We start from the raw sequence: 18212 nt of genomic DNA on the forward strand, positions 1-18212 counted from the left end.
CAGACACAGGGATGGATTACAGCAGCAGGCTGCAACTTTATTCATGTAGCACCTCTCCTCACAGCTGTCTGTCCCATCTACCCATGCCAGACGTTCATGTGGCCCAGAATGGGTTTAGTGGGCTCCCACCACATAACCCATATTTCTCCTCAGCCTACCCCTAAGACTCAGTTCACTCTGCTGAATCATCTTATACACATGCCTCAAAGGGAGACAGAGGGTACTAAAAGCGGGACCTTGATCTGTGAAGACTTTAGGTATCCCCTTTTCTTAAGGTCCACTAGCCAAATTCCAGATCTGTTTTACTTCTGGTAGCTGGCCATTTTGGCCTTTTATCTGCACTGGGCACAGTCTACAAGTTCCAACAAGCTAAACAATCACACAAAGTACTGATATTAAATTCTAAGTCCTGTTTCTATTTAATCTAATTGTGCTGTTCTTGATGCTATGAGGAAAGTGGAAAAATCTACCTTGTCTCTGACAGTTTGGCTCAAATGGAAACCCCAAAACAGGTGATCAGTAAAAACCACAGTATCCTAACAGAGAGCAGGATGGAATAGGAGCTAAAATTGAAATAGGAGTTTCCAAAAATGGTAAAACCATTGGCCAGGGTTTAAATTAATGAGAAGGGAGAGGAGGAAGCTGATCAGCTCCCATCTCCCTCTGGCTGTCAATGGGAAGCAGAGAGCTCATGAGGCAGGAGTGTCTATCCCTGTTTCCCTCCGGTAGGCACTTCCTCCACCATTTTTTCACAGAACTTGCCCCCCTTCCTGCAGATTCAATTGAGTTTTCCACCTGTTGAGCCAGGTGGATGATATTCTACCTTTCCCCAGGCCCTGGGCTGTTCTAGCTGTTGCAGCTTTGAGACTGAAGGAGAACCTGTGGCCTTATCACTTGAGGATCCTGTGACCCTGCCCCCACCTGTTCTCTGGTCCCAGTTAGCTTCTGAAGACCTTAGCTACATGCTGTAATTGAGCCAGATCTTTCAAATTATTTGTAATGTGTTTGAATTGCAATAGTGCCCTGAATGTGGTAGACACTATAGACACACTTATGGAGATGCATTGTCCCTGCGTTAAAGAGCTTATGTTCTAAAAAGACAAAATAAATATATTGAGAGGTAGCAGAAATAGGAAAAATGTATAATGTTTCCCTTGTTTTATTTTATTAAACTTATAACCAATTCCCAAGTGCCCCCATGTCATTATTAATTTGTAATTCTTATTCATGTTGTTACATGTATTTAATATCCCCCAAGTTCCCCTCTTCTCTTTGAACAAGAAAACATAAAAGAATCATATCTAGGACTGGAAAGGGCCTCTACAGGTCATCTAGTCCAGTCCCCTGCACTGAGGCAGAACTAAGTATTAACTAGACCATCCCCGAGAGCTGTTTGTCTAATCTTTTCTTAAAAACAGCCAGTGACAGAGATTTCACAACTTTCCTAGGTAACATGTTCCAGTGCTCAACTACCTGTACAGTTAGGAAGTTTTTCCTAATGTCTAACCTAAATTTCCTGTGTTACAGATTAAGGCCATTACATCTTGTCCTGTCCTCATTTGATAGGGAGAACAATTTATCACCCTTCTCTTTATATCTGCCTTTTACATACTTGAAGACTGTTATGTCCCCCCTCAGTCTTGTCTTCTCCAGACTAAACAAACCCAATTTTTTCAATCTTTCCTCATAAGTCGTATTTTCTAGACCTTTAATCATTTTTGTTGCTCTCCTTTAGACTTTCCCCAATTTGTCCACATCTTTCCCAAAATGTGGTACTCTGAATTGGATACAGTACTCCAGCTGAGGCCTTGCCAGTGCTGAGGAAAGTAGAAGAATTACTTCTTGGGTCTTGCTTATACGTCCTAGAATGATGTTTGCTTTTTTTTTTTTAAACTCATATTTAGTTTGTGATCCACTATAACCCCCAGATCCTTTTCTGCAGTACTACTTCCTAGGCAATCATTTCCCATTTTATATTTGTTTGATTATTTCTTCCTATGACTAGTGCCTTGCATTTGTCCTTATTGAATTTCATCCTGTTTATTTCAGACCATTTCTCCAGTTTAAGATCGTTTTGAATTCTAATCCCTTCCTCCAAAGCACCTGCAACCCCTCTCAACTTGGTATAGTCAGCAGACTTTATAGCAGTACGCTCTATGCCATTATCCAAATTATTTATGAAGATATTGAATAGAACTGGACCCAGGACAGATCCCAATGTGACCTCACTCGATATGCCCTTCCACCTTGACTATGAACTATTAATAACTATTCTCTGAGGGCATTTTTGCAACCAGTTGTACACCCACCTTATACTAGGTTTGTCTATGCTATATTTCGCTAGTTAGCTAATACAAGGTCATGTGAAACAGTATCGAAAGTCTTCCTAAAGTCAAAATACATCAAATGTACTGCCTCCCTTTCCCCACCATCCACAAGGCTTGTTATCCTGTCAAAGAAGGATATTAGATTGGTTTGACATGATTTGTTCTTGACAAATCCATGTTGACTGTTACTTGCTGAACATATAAACCTGTTTTATTTGTGTAATTTTTTTAAAATACCTTTTCGTTCCTCATTTCCAATTCCTCATGTCGAGGAGAGTAATAAATGCAGTAATCACGCATCATTTCAGTTAGCACCAATCTGGATACATGTAGCAGTTAGTGTGTTAACTTGATTAAAGAAATAATTGACCCCCATTGGGTAAAATAATATGTAGTTAACCTGCATGACTGCTATATAAATATTGTAATGTAAGCAAACATTGCTGAAAAATAAAAATGTTGACCTATTTATGCTGAAAAAAACTTGAAACCATTAAAATCCCTCTTTCCTTTCTTTAGAACTTCATTCTAGAGAGAAGCAGACTTTAGTAGAGGAGATCATACAACTGAAGAGAAGGAAGGAACAGACAGATGGACAGGCCTCTGAAAAGGAAATGGAGCTATTGCGTGCCAAGCAGGAATTAGAACAGCAACAAACCAGCCTGAGTAATTGTGAACAGAAAATCCTTGTGATACAGTCAAAGGTACGCTGCACAGTATCATTGTTTTATTACATCAGTCAGCAGCATTTATGGGATTTTTATTTCTTGTGTATGATGTTAGGGGAGAGGTTTTAATAGGAATAAGTTATATATTTATTGCTGTTAATATAGCAGATGGAATTCAGTTGATCAGAAAAACATTTTTATTTTTGTCTATTAGCAATTTAGATTCTCATTGTTAAATCTACAGCTATTATAATAAAAACTTTTCATAATACACTGAAAAATCATGCTATGAGCTTTGTGTGGAATCACTATTTATTATGACTAGGGGTCTGATCCTGCATTGTAATGAGTGTCCTCAAACTTTACTGACATTTTTCTGAAAATGGTACAGAGGCTATGAATAAGGTCTAGATGAGCCTCAGGGGAACTGATTTGTACCACCTTGCACATCACCTCTGAATTCAGCCATCCCCATTCCCCCCCCCCCCGAAATGAATTCACACCCAGCACATACTTCTTATTTCATTAGCAGTCAACCCACAATCAGCAGAGAGTCCAGCCTACCACACCTTGCCCCCTCAACATTTCCAGTACAACATGTTTTATGAGGCCTTTCCAAGTAGATTTATACCACAATGTTCATAGTATTCCCTGTACTTAGTATTGAAAGGTATACTGTGAATATCACAGTAACATGAATTACCTGCAGAGGTAATGGTGACTGCTATATGGTTCAAATGAGTGGATTGAGTTTTAAACCTTGATCCTGCAATGACCTTTGCATCCACCTGGGGCCTTAAAGGCCTAATCCTGCACCACTGAAAATATTGGGAGTTTTGCATTGACTTCAGCTGGCACAGGACTGATCCTGTAGAGTGTAAATTCCTTGAGGTAAGGTCTCTGACTTCCTATGTGTTTGTAAATTTCTTAGCACAATGGGGAACTAGTCTTGGTTGAAGCTTCTGAGTACTGCAATGTTCTAAATAATAATAAATGACAATATTTGACTAGGAATATATTTCTTGAATTCAATCTGTGTATTTATATAAGGCAATAAAAACAATTTAAATATTTTAGGATACTTTTGTGATGTCAAAGAAACAACAAAAAAGCAACAAAAATACAAAGTAGTATTAGCAGGGTTTAAAAGGTACTAATGCTTTATCTACATTTTATTTCTCCAGCTAGTCTGAAGTTCACTACTTGCATATTGTAAATGACTGTATAGAAAATATGAAGAATGGCCCAGCACAATTTTTTCTTTAGGAACTGCTACTAGTTTATATATAATGCCAAGGCAAATTCAAATATACTATATAACTATTATATAAATCCCAGTCCATGAAATGTGTACACACACACATAGTCCAGTTGAGTTCAATAGGATTACTTGTGCATTAAATTATTGGCATGTATAAGTGTTTGCAGGATGCTAGTAACCCCTTTCTTATCTTCATTTTCCCCCATCTGTTTTTTCAGTATTCTGGTAAGTGGTTACTTCAAATAAACAGTAGTTCATTGATCAAATATTTGTATGTGTGGTGAAATTTGATAGAGACACTTACTTGAATTGGAAAAAAAAAAGTTTTTGTTGATCAGGAAATGTTAAAAATAATAGACATGTAAAAATATGTATTCCATGTTCTCACTATAAGTAAATTTTCTCAAGCATCCATATAATAAACCCTAACCACATACATGCAAACACCACATTCATCAGCTGAGATTGAATTTAGAACTTTCAGCACCAAAAGCACAAGCCCCTACCACTTGAGCTTTATGTACCTGGTCAAGAGTCATCATATAAAGCTGGTAAGACAATAAAGGAATCAGACTACTGGACAGTTTTGCAGTAGTCAAACTAAAACCAGATTACTTTTTGGAACTACTTAATGAGTGATGTATTTTTTGCAGTTATTTTAGAAATAAACATAAAATAAGCCTGAATCTCAGTATTCATTCTGCTCTAACTTTGTCTCCTTTTATGTATGTGGACACCAAGTTAAAGCAACGGTCAGAGCAGCAGACGGCAGTAGAGTTGCAGCTTTCTGAAAAGAGAAAGGAACTTATGAAAGTGCAGTTTGCTGTGCATGAAATGGAAGACAAAATATTTAAAAAAACAGCAATGATGCAAGACCAGATCACACATGGCATCAGGTATTAGCCAAAGTATTTGGCAGTTTTTCGACAGATAGTCAGGTATTGATGATTTGGAATTTACTAACCCATTAAGCTTTAGGTTACTGGTTTCTGTCTTCACTACGGATTGGGTCACTTTAAGCTGGCACCCATTTTCTGACACGTTGCAGGAAGTCATGATGTACTGCTTTCAGTTCATCCTCATCTACCAAAAGATATTACACTCTGTTGGCTTTTCAGCAGAAAGACAACAGAGAAAATGGACATGTTGAAACAAAAGGTACTCTCTCTCTCATCCACAGAGGTAGTCCTTTCAGTTTAGGATTGACTAACACAAAGTGTAAGAGAGGTTGCACGGTAGCTCCACTTGTAGCGTTTTAAGGGATAAATGATAGTTTTAGTCCCCATAGTTAACAATTTAGCACCCTTCAGGAATTTGCTTGATTTTAAAATTAGAAGGTTCCTTCTGGGGAAGAGCAGCCAATTGGAACTACTGCAGGAAGCAAGTGGAGCTTTCTCCCTCTCCCCTCAGGAGCAGACACGATTCTCACAAGAAGGGAGGAGGGAACAAAAAGAGCCCAGCAGCTCAGGGCAGCTTTAATCCATCCCCTCCACTTCTGTGAGCAAAGAGACAGCTCTTCTCTGCACACCTTCCCCGCTTCCCTCTAACATCTGGCCTGGGAAGGGGCATAGGGGCTGAAGAACTCCTGGGTCTGCCCCACTCGCTCAGCCGGGAAGGGGAAGAAAAGAACATTGCATCAGCCCTCTGCCTCTGGCTTGGGAGAGTGGGATGAAGAGCCCCAGGAATAGGAGAAGCAGTGGTGAGGCTGGGGGAATTCTTCTTGAGTTTCTCTAAAAGGCAACATTTTACTTTTCCTTCTCAGCTATGAAAAATAATGAAAAAGTGAACATTAATCCTAAATAATTATTCTAAAAAGTAATCATTGCACCTGATTGGCTCAACAGAGATGTAGTAAACTAAGGGAGTATATGTGAACTGGGAAATACAAGGGACAGGATGGAGAAACGGGGGTGTGTGAGAGCAGGGGAACATGGGAGACATGGGGAGGGAAACTTTTCTGTGTAGGGGGAAACAGGTACAGGAGAAAGAGGGAGACTGGAGCTGTGTGTGCACGGGAATGTGAGGTGTAGGAGGGAGGGGGCAAGTAGGGGGTATGTGTGTGGGCAGGGAAAAGAGGAGTACATGTAGAAGGGGAAAACTAGGGTGTGCACTCCAGCTATTTTGTGCTGCTCTGGCAATGCAAAACAGCTGTAAACCCAGCTTAACTGACCAGTATTCTCTTGTTGCTATGCAGTGCTTGAGATGCCCCAAATCAGTCAGATCAAATCTGATCTCAAAATAGAACATAAAAATGATTTAAGATTGATAGTACAGACTTTCAGATCTTTAGAAATGTCACATGGTAGCATTCTGGGGGGTGATTCTTGTTAGTGTTCAGGTATGAAATTTTTAATAGTTGTAACTGATTTTATCATTTTTACTTGAGTGTCCTGAGGGCTTTTAAATTGTGTAATATATTTTACTTGAGTAGAGCTAATTTCCTCAATTTCCTTGTTTTGAGAGAAAAAGAGAATATGTGTGTGCACACACATTACAGTAATTCTCCATTGTTACAACAGTATGCCCTTCTACAAGCAAGATGTGCCTTGCTAGTGATTCATCCTTGTTTTTAGAGTTAATTCTTAATAAACAGAGCTAGATAGATTGTATAATATAACTAACAATGTTAGGTTGCTTTTTGCCAGATTTAGGATACAAAGTATATGGAAAGGGCTGATTTTAATGAGATAATTCAGAGTATTCAGAAAGCTGTATAAAATGTCCTAACATTAAGATCCTATTATACAAACCTTAAAATTGGATCCTAATGTTAGGACATCTGATACAATTTTCAGAATAATGTCATATATATCTTTTAAAAATATGGCTTGTCATTTTCAGATGGAACAATTTTTAACAATTAATAAATATTATTTTTTCTGCATTTTTTTTTATCAGAAGTGAGATAAGTTTTCTTCATCAGCAACTGAGAGAGAAAGATCTACTGGCAGAGCAGGATCGTTTCTTAAGAAGCAAAATGATGGATGATTATGCATCCCTGACTGCAGAGAATGCTGTGCTGCGTTCCAACCTCTTGGAACTTAACAAGCAACTGAAAATAGTAAGAATGGGATAGGGAATGACCAATTGGTCATATAAAATATATATATATATATATATTTAAAAAAAACCAAAAAAACCATTAACAAACAGTTAATGCTATGAAGACAGCATAGATTAACATGATGTTCCTTTTCCACTGCCTTACATTAAAATAGCTAAGATTCTATATTTTTACACTTCAGTAATGTTCAGACTACACTCAGTTCACTTTTCTTAGTAAAATAAACAGTTGAGACTACAAAGGAAATCTGATCCAAATTAGAGAACATCTTAAAATTTCTGAAGGCACATGATAAAAGTAGGCAATTAAATTCTCTTTTTTCCTCCCTCTCTAGAGTGGTAAACTGCTATTGTTTTTTAAATATGAACACATCAGCATGCAATTCAAACTGAGAAATTAGCATTTTTATTTAAATATGTATGTTCTTATTAAATCAGCAGTTCCCTGAAGCTTGCATTTGCTATTTCTATCTGTAATGCTTTGGCCTAATTTTCACCTGAGATGTTGCTTAAAGACTTCCCTCCTCCTTTTAAATTTCATTTGATGGCAGTGACTTCTGAACCCAAAGCAAAAAATGCTACAGCAATCCTCCATATGTGGGATAGGTGTGAAAAAACAAAGAAGGTTAAGAAGTACTGAATTGACCTGCTCTCAAATATAGAATGAGTTTCAAGTCATTAATTGGAATGAGGTTGTAGAACATAACTGAAAGATGAAGACAATTTTTCAAATGATACATTGCATTCTTTTTCAACTCCTGAGACATTTGGGCCAGATTCATCAAAAGTTTCATGGAAGCGTCTTTGAGCCTACTTCTCATTTCTTCTCCCTGTATCTGGGTTCCTAAATACTCCATACCAAGCAGCTCCTGGGCTTTTTGTGGCCCTGCCAATATTGGCCAAGTGTATTTGATCTCATAGTAGGTGCATGTGTGCCCCATGCATGCGAGTTCAGAATCTATGAATAGCAGCACCTCAGCACTGCGGTTAGAGGAAATCTATTCTTTCTTCCCTTCTCTTGACTACGTTTTCTTGCTGCACCCCATCCCATCGAGCTGGAGATCTTCACCACCTTGCTCAACAAGATCAGAAGCTTGTTCATCCCTTCAGATCAAAACCACTCATTTCAGAGCCCCCAGCTTACCCATTGCAGAGATGGGAATGGCCCAGCCAACAATATCTTAACCAACCCGGTCAACCTAGTCAATCTTATCCATAACAGCTCTCCACCATGGCCATACGGGACTAACCAGGGCTCATCTTCCAGAGCCTCCAGAAGTGAGTCCCCTTCCCAGTATCTCCCGAACATAGAAGGTCTCATTCTTCTTTGGCCTTAGTTTCAAGACCTCCCACAGAAGCTCATAGGAATGGGAATGAAGAACTCCTGAATAATGAAAAAAAGAGTCCGGTTCCAAACCACTGGACTAGGGCCCTTCAACTTCTCCCAAAGACCCATCATTATCATCATTTGCCAAGGAGGCGGTCTCTTTATCTGTAGAACCAGCTCCTGATAATTTCGAGCTTTTCAATAGCTGCTGCCTTGAATTGCTGACACGGAGGACTGGGACTCTTGTGATCAAGGAAAAGCCCCATAAATTATTGGTTATTCTCCACAAGTTAGCAATGCCTATATATGAAAGCATTTTAGAGCCAGCTAAATATCTCTGGCAAACCCCTGCTATATTTACCCCAACTACAAAGCAAGCAAGAAAAAAAGATACCAAATTCCAGTGAGGGGCTTTGAAAAATTCTGTACACATCCAATCTCTGGTGGATTGTGTGGTCTGGGAGAAAACTTGTCTTTGATAGGCTAGGCTGACTACTCCCCCAAAAGAGCTGACTACTCCCCCAAAAGACCCCAGTTAGCTAGATCTCTTCGGAAGGAAAGCTTCCTCCTCCATTTTGTTCAAACTACTTATAGCAAACTAACAAGTGTTATTTGCTAAGTATCTCCCTTTGTGAACAGCATTCCTCCAGAAGCCAGGGAGAAATGAAAGGGCAACTGGAAGCAAAAACATCTCTACATGTGGCTCTGGATGCTTCTGATATCACAGTTCAGTCCATGGCCATGGAAGTTATAACAAGGAATGACTGGTAGTTTTAAGTGTCATGCAAAGAGGCACAGAACACCATAGAAATCTTTCCCTTTGTTTAGCAATTCAACAAAAGGGGACTTACTCTGAAGGAAGCCCTTCAGATACCAATCTCAACCCAGAGTACCTGCTTACTCTTTAACAACAGCCTACTGATTATCCATGTTCTTTCAAAAAAGGCTGTGGCATCATCAAGATAGCAGGGTTGGCATAAATGTTAAAAGTCACAACCTAGACAGACTAGAGTTGTTTTTGAACCCTATCTTTGGATGTCGTCTTTCCCTATTCTACCAGACTTTGACTGGAATAACTACCTTAAAATAGATACTAAAAGTTATCTCTCATAGGTAAGGCTATGTTTTAGTCACAGGTATTTTTAGTAAAAGTCATGGGCAGGTCACAGGCAGTAAACAAAAATTCGCAGCCTGTGACCTGTCCATGACTTTTACTATACCCCTTTACCTAAAACTTGGGCAAGGGGGTCGCAGGTGCTGGGGTGGGGAGGAGCGGACCGGGACTCCCACTGGTGCTGGGGGGCACGGGGGCAGGCGGTGGCACTCAGCCTGGGACCCAGTTGGTGCTGGGGGGCTGGGATGGGCAGCAGCACGTGGCCTGGGACCCCCGCCAGTTCTGCGGGGACGGGCTACAGCCTGGGAGAGTTGGCATGGGGAGGGTTGGGGGGGCTGGCAGGCTCCCTACCCGGCTCCAACTGGCATGTCCCTGCAGCTCCTAGGGGGGCTCTCTGTGCTGCTCTCACCATAAGTGCCATCTCCGCAGCTCCTGTTGGCCAGGAATCGCAGCCAAAGGGAGCTGGAGGGGCGGCGCCTGTGGTTAGAGCACCTAGCCTCCCCTCCATCTAGGAGCTTCAGGGACATGCCAGTGGGAGCCAGGGAACCTCCCCACCCCAGGCAAGCACTGTCCCGCACCCCAACTCTCTGCCCCAGCCCTAAGCCCTCTCCCACACACCCAAAATTCTGCTGCTGGCCCAGGGGCTGCCCAGCACTTGGGCAGCCCCTGAGCCAGCACCGGCTGCTGCAAAAGTCATAGAAAGTCACGGGATCTGTGATTTCCATGACCTCAGTGACAGACAAGCACCTTCCTCATGGGTACTGTATTCACTACCAGTCTCTGCCTCCTTCCCATCCCCATCAAGCAAGACACCTTTATATGGAATCAAGGTCTCATGTATGTATTGCCTCTGATCTCTCTGATACCCAGAGTGATATGGAAAGTCAGACAGGATGTAGCTACGCTGATCCTAATAGCCAGAATTGCCTTGGCCAATAAGGAGCTAATGGCTCTCCTCCAAATGTCCACTCAGCCTTCAACTTCAGATTGTCCAGGCATAATAATCATAGAATCATAGGACTGGAAGGGACCTCGAGAGGTCATCTAGTCCAGTCCCCTGCACTCATGGCAGGACTAAGTATTATCTAGACCATCCCTGTCAGGTGTTTGTCTAACCTGCTGTTAAAAATCTCCAATGAAGGTAGATTCCACAACCTCCCTAGGCAATTTATTCCAGTGCTTAACTTCCCTGACCATTGGGAAGTTTTTCCTGTTGTCCAACCTAAACTTAACTTAAGCCTATTGCTTCTTGTCATAGAATCATAGAATATAAGGGTTGGAAGGGACCCCAGAAGGTCATCTAGTCCAACCCCCTGCTTGAAGCAGGACCAATTCCCAGTTAAATCATCCCAGCCAGGGCTTTGTCAAGCCTGACCTTAAAAACCTCTAAGGAAGGAGATTCTACCACCTCCCTAGGTAACGCATTCCAGTGTTTCACCACCCTCTTAGTGAAAAAGTTTTTCCTAATATCCAATCTAAACCTCCCCCACTGCAACTTGAGACCATTACTCCTCGTTCTGTCATCTGCTACCATTGAGAACAGTCTAGAGCCATCCTCTTTGGAACCCCCTTTCAGGTAGTTGAAAGCAGCTATCAAATCCCCCCTCATTCTTCTCTTCTGCAGGCTAAACAATCCCAGCTCCCTCAGCCTCTCCTCATAACTCATGTGTTCCAGACCCTAATCATTTTTGTTGCCCTTCGCTGGACTCTCTCCAGTTTATCCACATCCTTCTTGTAGTGTGGGGTCCAAAACTGGACACAGTACTCCAGATGAGGCCTCACCAATGTCGAATAGAGGGGAACGATCACGTCCCTCGATCTGCTCGCTATGCCCCTACTTATACAGCCCAAAATGCCATTGGCCTTCTTGGCAACAAGGGCACACTGCTGACTCATATCCAGCTTCTCGTCCACTGTCACCCCTAAGTCCTTTTCCGCAGAACTGCTGCCTAGCCATTCGGTCCCTAGTCTGTAGCTGTGCATTGGGTTCTTCCGTCCTAAGTGCAGGACCCTGCACTTATCCTTATTGAACCTCATCAGATTTCTTTTGGCCCAATCCTCCAATTTGTCTAGGTCCTTCTGTATCCTATCCCTCCCCTCCAGCGTATCTACCACTCCTCCCAGTTTAGTATCATCCGCAAATTTGCTGAGAGTGCAATCCACACCATCCTCCAGATCATTTATGAAGATATTGAACAAAACCGGCCCCAGGACCGACCCTTGGGGCACTCCACTTGATACTGGCTGCCAACTAGACATGGAGCCATTGATCACTACCCATTGAGCCCGACAATCTAGCCAGCTTTCTACCCACCTTATAGTGCATTCTTCCAGCCCATACTTCCTTAACTTGCTGACAAGAATACTGTGGGAGACCGTGTCAAAAGCTTTGCTAAAGTCAAGAAACAATACATCCACTGCTTTCCCTTCATCCACAGAACCAGTAATCTCATCATAAAAGGCGATTAGTCAGGCATGACCTTCCCTTGGTGAATCCATGCTGGCTGTTCCTGATCACTTTCCTCTCATGCAAGTGCTTCAGGATTGATTCTTTGAGGACCTGCTCCATGATTTTTCCAGGGACTGAGGTGAGGCTGACTGGCCTGTAGTTCCCAGGATCCTCCTTCTTCCCTTTTTTAAAGATTGGCACTACATTAGCCTTTTTCCAGTCATCCGGGACTTCCCCGGTTCGCCACGAGTTTTCAAAGATAATGGCCAATGGCTCTGCAATCACAGCCGCCAATTCCTTCAGCACTCTCGGATGCAACTCGTCCAGCCCCATGGACTTGTGCACGTCCAGCTTTTCTAAATAGTCCCTAACCACCTCTATCTCCACAGAGGGCTGGCCATCTCTTCCCCATTTTGCGATGCCCAGCGCAGCAGTCTGGGAGCTGACCTTGTTAGTGAAAACAGAGGCAAAAAAAGCATTGAGTACATTAGCTTTTTCCACATCCTCTGTCACTAGGTTGCCTCCCTCATTCAGTAAGGGGCCCACACTTTCCTTGGCTTTCTTCTTGTTGCCAACATACCTGAAGAAACCCTTCTTGTTACTCTTGACATCTCTGGCTAGCTGCAGCTCCAGGTGCGATTTGGCCCTCCTGATATCATTCCTACATGCCCGAGCAATATTTTTATACTCTTCCCTGGTCATATGTCCAATCTTCCACTTCTTGTAAGCCTCTTTTTTATGTTTAAGATCCGCTAGGATTTCACCATTAAGCCAAGCTGGTCGCCTGCCATATTTACTATTCTTTCGACTCATCGGGATGGTTTGTCCCTGTAACCTCAACAGGGATTCCTTGAAATACAGCCAGCTCTCCTGGACTCCTTTCCCCTTCAAGTTAGTCCCCCAGGGGATCCTGGCCATCCGTTCCCTGAGGGAGTCGAAGTCTGCTTTCCTGAAGTCCAGGGTTCGTATCCTGCTGCTTACCTTTCTTCCCTGCGTCAGGATCCTGAACTCAACCAACTCATGGTCACTGCCTCCCAGATTCCCATCCACTTTTGCTTCCCCCACTAATTCTACCCGGTTTGTGAGCAGCAGGTCAAGAAAAGCGCCCCCCCTAGTTGGCTCCTCTAGCACTTGCGCCAGGAAATTGTCCCCTACGCTTTCCAAAAACTTCCTGGATTGTCTCTGCACCGCTGTATTGCTCTCCCAGCAGATATCAGGAAAATTAAAGTCACCCATGAGAATCAGGGCATGCGATCTAGTAGCTTTCATGAGCTGCCGGAAGAAAGCCTCATCTACCTCATCCCCCTGGTCCGGTGGTCTATAGCAGACTCCCACCACTACATCACTCTTGTCCTATCCTCAGATGTTAAGAAAAACAATTTTTTTTCTCCCTCCTCCTTGTAACAACCTTTTACATACTTGAAAACTGTTATCATCTCCCCCTGCCCCCGTCTTCTCTTTTCCAGACTAAACAAACCCAATTTTTTCAATCTTCCAACATAGGTTGTTTTCTAGACCTTTAATAATTTTTGTCACTCTTCTCTGGACTTTCTCCAATTTGTCCACATCCTTCCTGAAATGTGGTGCCCAGAACTGGACACAATACTCCAGTTGAGGGCTAATCAGTGCGGAGTAGAGAGGAAGAATTACTAAGTGTCTTGCTTACAACACTCCTGCTAATACACCCCAGAATTATGTTTGCTTTTTTTTTGCAACAGCGTTACACTATTGAATCATATTTAGCTTGTGGTCCACTATGACCCCCAGATCCCTTTCCACAGTACTCCTTCCTACGCAGTCATTTCCCATTTTGTGGGTGTGTAACTGATTGTTCCTTCCTAAGTGGAGTACTTTGCATTTGTCCTTATTGAATTTCATCCTATTTACTTCAGACTATTTTTCCAGTTTGTCCAGATCATTTTGAATTTTATTCCTATCCTCCAAAGCATTTGCCACCCCTCCCAGCTTGGTATCGTCCACAAACTTTATAAGTGTACTCTCAATGCCATTATCTAAATCATTGATGAAGATATTGAACAGAACCGGACCCAGTACTCATCCCTGCAGGACCCCACTCGCTATGTCATTCCATGCATAATATTGCAGGTCAAATTCCTAATCCCAAACCCTGGATGTAGGCTTGTTAAGTGCTACTCAGAGAGACTTCACTACAGATACAAGGAAAATCCAGCTGCAAAGCAGGAAGCCCTCCATGAGAAAAACTTAGTCCTCAGAGTGGAAAAGGTTTTCAGTTTAATCATGTCAAGACAACCTTGATCTTTGAAGGCTCCTTTTCCTAAGATCCTTGATTACATCCTGCATCTTTGGACTCTGTCAGTTCCATTTAAGTCCACCTTGCAGAGATTTTTGGCATGCAACTCTCACATCCAGCCATATTTTCCCACCCTACTGTAACCTGATTTTTAAAAGGATTGCTTCACACTTATGAATCAATTAGGAGGAGCCCAATCTATGTGGGATCTTAATGTTTCCCTTTCAGGTCTCATTCTTTCTGGATGGTGTCTAGACTTTATTCTTGTGACTGACCATTTGGTCACCATTATGTCAGTCACAAGGGTCAGCGAACACTAAGCTCTCCTCCTTGTTGGAATTCCCTCAGAGACCTCTTTCACTCAGCTTCTCAAGAACTCAATTCGACTCTGGACTTCATCACTCATGCATCTTTATTTGCAATACAGAAAAGCTACACTGAGTTGATCAGACTCAAACATAGGAGGTGGTTGCAGGGTACTTTACAGATCCAAAGGTACACAGAAACCCTCCTCCTTTATATACATTTGCACATCTCATTAAATTTACTGTACATTGCATCACATGTTTTGGGATTGGCTTGGTTACTTTGCAAGAACCAATTCTCATACAGCATGCTTAGTCCACATGCTATCCATGTATGACTTTACTCTTTACCTCATCCTTATGCTTTCCTGACACATCTTGTCCATTTTTATCTTATTCTTAGTAAATGGTTCCCTCGGTGTTTCTCCTCTTATGTTAGCTAGCTCAGACATTCTGTCTCTAGTGCATTGACCCATTTACTTATCCTAGTTAGCAAAAACATTCTGTTTTCAGCCTGCTGATCTATTTACCTCCCTAATCTTGTCTTCCAAGAAATGAGGCCTCTCCTATGTTTAATTATTCATGTCAAGCCAGGCGTACAACACTCCTTACACAAATTTCAACAGAGATAAGCCGTTGTTGAGACCTCATTCTAAGTTTATTCCCAAAGTTGTTTCAGATTTTCACTTAAATGAATCTATTTATCTCTCCATTTTCTTTCCAAAACCAAAAATTGTGCTTCTAAAGAATGAGCCATTTCTTCCCAGAGAATATTTAAATTGATTACGCAGTATATTTCAATATTTTATCACATGGCTGATAACACTCGTCTCTTCAAATATCAAAGCTCATGCTACTAGAACTCAGGCTGCCTCAGAAATCACCATATCTGAGATCAGCCATTAGGAATAATCCCCTTGACCTGGCCACAAAATCAGATGACAGATTTGGGTGGGTATTGTTAAAATGACAGTTTAGGTAGTGGCAGCTAGGACTCCTTAGTAACTGAGGGGATGGCAGCTGCTTAATCAGATGTGAAGGTACTAGATAAATGATTAGTTTTTTACATTTTCATTGCCAGTGTGTTGGTTTTTAAAAGAAAAATATTTTAGCATCTGAGAATATTTGCAGCAAGTTAGTAAGAATTTCCAGATATGTAAGATAAATCTTGGCTAAACTTCCTTGACTGACTCCCTTAAAAAGGACTCCTAAGAGTTTTTGTTTTTTCTCCAAATCCAGTTGTGTAGTTTATTTTTACCTTCTATAGAAACAAAATCAGTTCTTCTCAAGTCGTGTCCCTATGAGTGCTCTACTGTAGGTGTGTTTGTGTTCCTGCACTGCTGACTGGAGAACTTTGGTAGCTGTGTCTATTAGGCCCACACACGTGCAGTCTCTCCTTGTGCTGCGCCACAAAGCTATCTAGTTCATGCAGGCAAACCTCCCTCAGTTCCTTCTCAACTGCCCTAGCTAGAGACGGAGGCATTAGCAGTCCGTTAAGTCCATTGTTTAATTTTACATACCTATGGTTAGTCTCCTAGTTCTAGTTGTAGTCATAGTATTCTTCTCCTTCTCCTTATTTTACCCTTAGGAAAAAAACAACCCCGCCACCCTAAACCTTTAATTTCTTTTCCACTTTTTCTCCCCATCAGGAACCCTTTCCCGCAATGGGCTATGCCCAGTCCACCAGGCTTCAAAAAATGCCTTACTTGTAAAGTGGCGATCCCAGTTGCAGACAAGCACTCAGTGCATTTGCTGCCTCAGGGAAGGCAACATACAATAAAAGTGTGGTCTTTGCCAACAACTCCCGCCAAGATCCCTCAAAGATAGAGAGATCTGCCATGAGATCATCATGGAGGCAGCTCTCTGACTCCAGTTGCCTGGTAGATGTGAGTCTTCCCCAAAGCCTTCTATAGCTAAGGGCTCTGGGTCAAGGAAACAGGCTATGGACCCCTCTCATAAATCCTCTAAGAAGAGAGTGGGAAGGCCCCACAGTGAGCCCCAAGATAGCCATAAGTGATCACCATCTTGCTCAGTATCATCGGCACTGCCAGCACCAAGACCATCTCAGTTCAGCACCCATGGCTCAGGGAAACCCACAACTGGAACCATTGACAGGCCCACGGACCTGATGGGCATGGGCACCGAGTCATCAGCACTGAAGGACAGGATAAGCACTCCTCTAAAAAGACGCTCTCAGTGTACGACTCCACATCAGCACCACCAGCGATGGCTTGCTCGGTACAGAAGCGACCAGTGCAGACAAGATTCTCCCTTCCCTTCTCCTTCCTCCCAGGCACCACCACCAACACTGGGACGTATTGGTACCCCATTCCAGGGACCTCTGCATGCCAGATGCACTAGAGTCTCTGCCCCTCAGTGCCGAGACCTCTGCACCGAGCCTCTGCTGAGTGCAGGAAGTATCCTCGCTGCCATGCCATGCTCCTCCACTCTCTAGCAGGTGTTCAGACAGTGAATCAGAGGAGGTAGTGTTGCATTACTCCTCTGGAGCTCCATATGGTTGTCACTACCAGAAGAGCCCAAGGATATACCCGCAGATGGCCCCACTGCCACTATCTTGGTTACCCATGGGCACCACCACTGGGCTCTATGCCACCACTACTCCAATGGCCATATTGGGAACCTTGGGCAGCGCACCACCAGCATGCCTCTCAGGCTTCGAGCCTCACCTGAGAACCCTTGAGGCACACCCCGTTGGCCACAGCATCCAGGACTTCAGAACTGCCTTAAGACGTAGACAAACAGGAAGCCGGTACCGAGGAGGAAGTGACACCGAGGACCATATCCTCTTCTCCAGCTGAAGCTGTCATGCCTTCCCCACTATCTCTGACAGACGACTTTTGTCTTTTCCAGGAGCTGGCAAAGAGAATGGCAAAGACTCCCTAGACTTGTAGAAAGACCCAGCCAACATTTGCAAAGGGATCCCCTTCTCACAAGCATCGCCATTTTTGCTCCTCACCACCGACACATCATTCATAGGGTGGAACGTGCATGTAAACAGCCTCACGATGCAAGGTAAAGGGTCGTCCACAGAGAGAGCCTTTCACATGAATCTTGAGCTAGAGAGGTCAGGAATGCCTGCACCCATTTCCTCCAACTGATCACCAGATCATGCACAAAGATCCTAACAGACAACATAGCCTGCATATACTACATCAATCAGCAAGGGGGGAGCCAAGTCACCCTCCCTATGTACAGAAGCAATGAGGCTATAGAATTGGTGCATCTCCTACAACGTTACACTTTCTGTGGCTTACCTCCTGCACGCACAAAACTCGACAGTAGGCAGTCTCAGTCACAAATTCCCACATGACCACAAGCGGCAGATACACCCGACAGTACTTCACAACCTATTCAGACAATGGGGGACTCTGTCCACAGACTTATTCCCTGAACAAGAAATGTCCA

At 42.8% G+C, this 18212-nt stretch overlaps 1 protein-coding gene across 3 annotated transcripts in view; it reads left to right on the forward strand.

Moving 5' to 3' along the window:
- The window catches only part of LOC125634206 (uncharacterized), a 47953-nt gene that overhangs the window by 20996 nt on the left and 8745 nt on the right, over positions 1 to 18212 (forward strand). For all 3 annotated transcript variants that reach the window (XM_048844636.2, XM_048844637.2, XM_075126715.1), the window contains 3 exons: positions 2847 to 3031; positions 4998 to 5152; positions 7155 to 7317. In XM_048844636.2, coding sequence (XP_048700593.2) covers positions 2847 to 3031; positions 4998 to 5152; positions 7155 to 7317 — 503 coding nt within the window. The remainder of the gene's footprint in view (positions 1 to 2846; positions 3032 to 4997; positions 5153 to 7154; positions 7318 to 18212) is intronic.

This window comes from Caretta caretta, chromosome 3 (assembly GCF_965140235.1).
Source record: "Caretta caretta isolate rCarCar2 chromosome 3, rCarCar1.hap1, whole genome shotgun sequence".
NCBI lineage: Eukaryota > Metazoa > Chordata > Testudines > Cheloniidae > Caretta > Caretta caretta.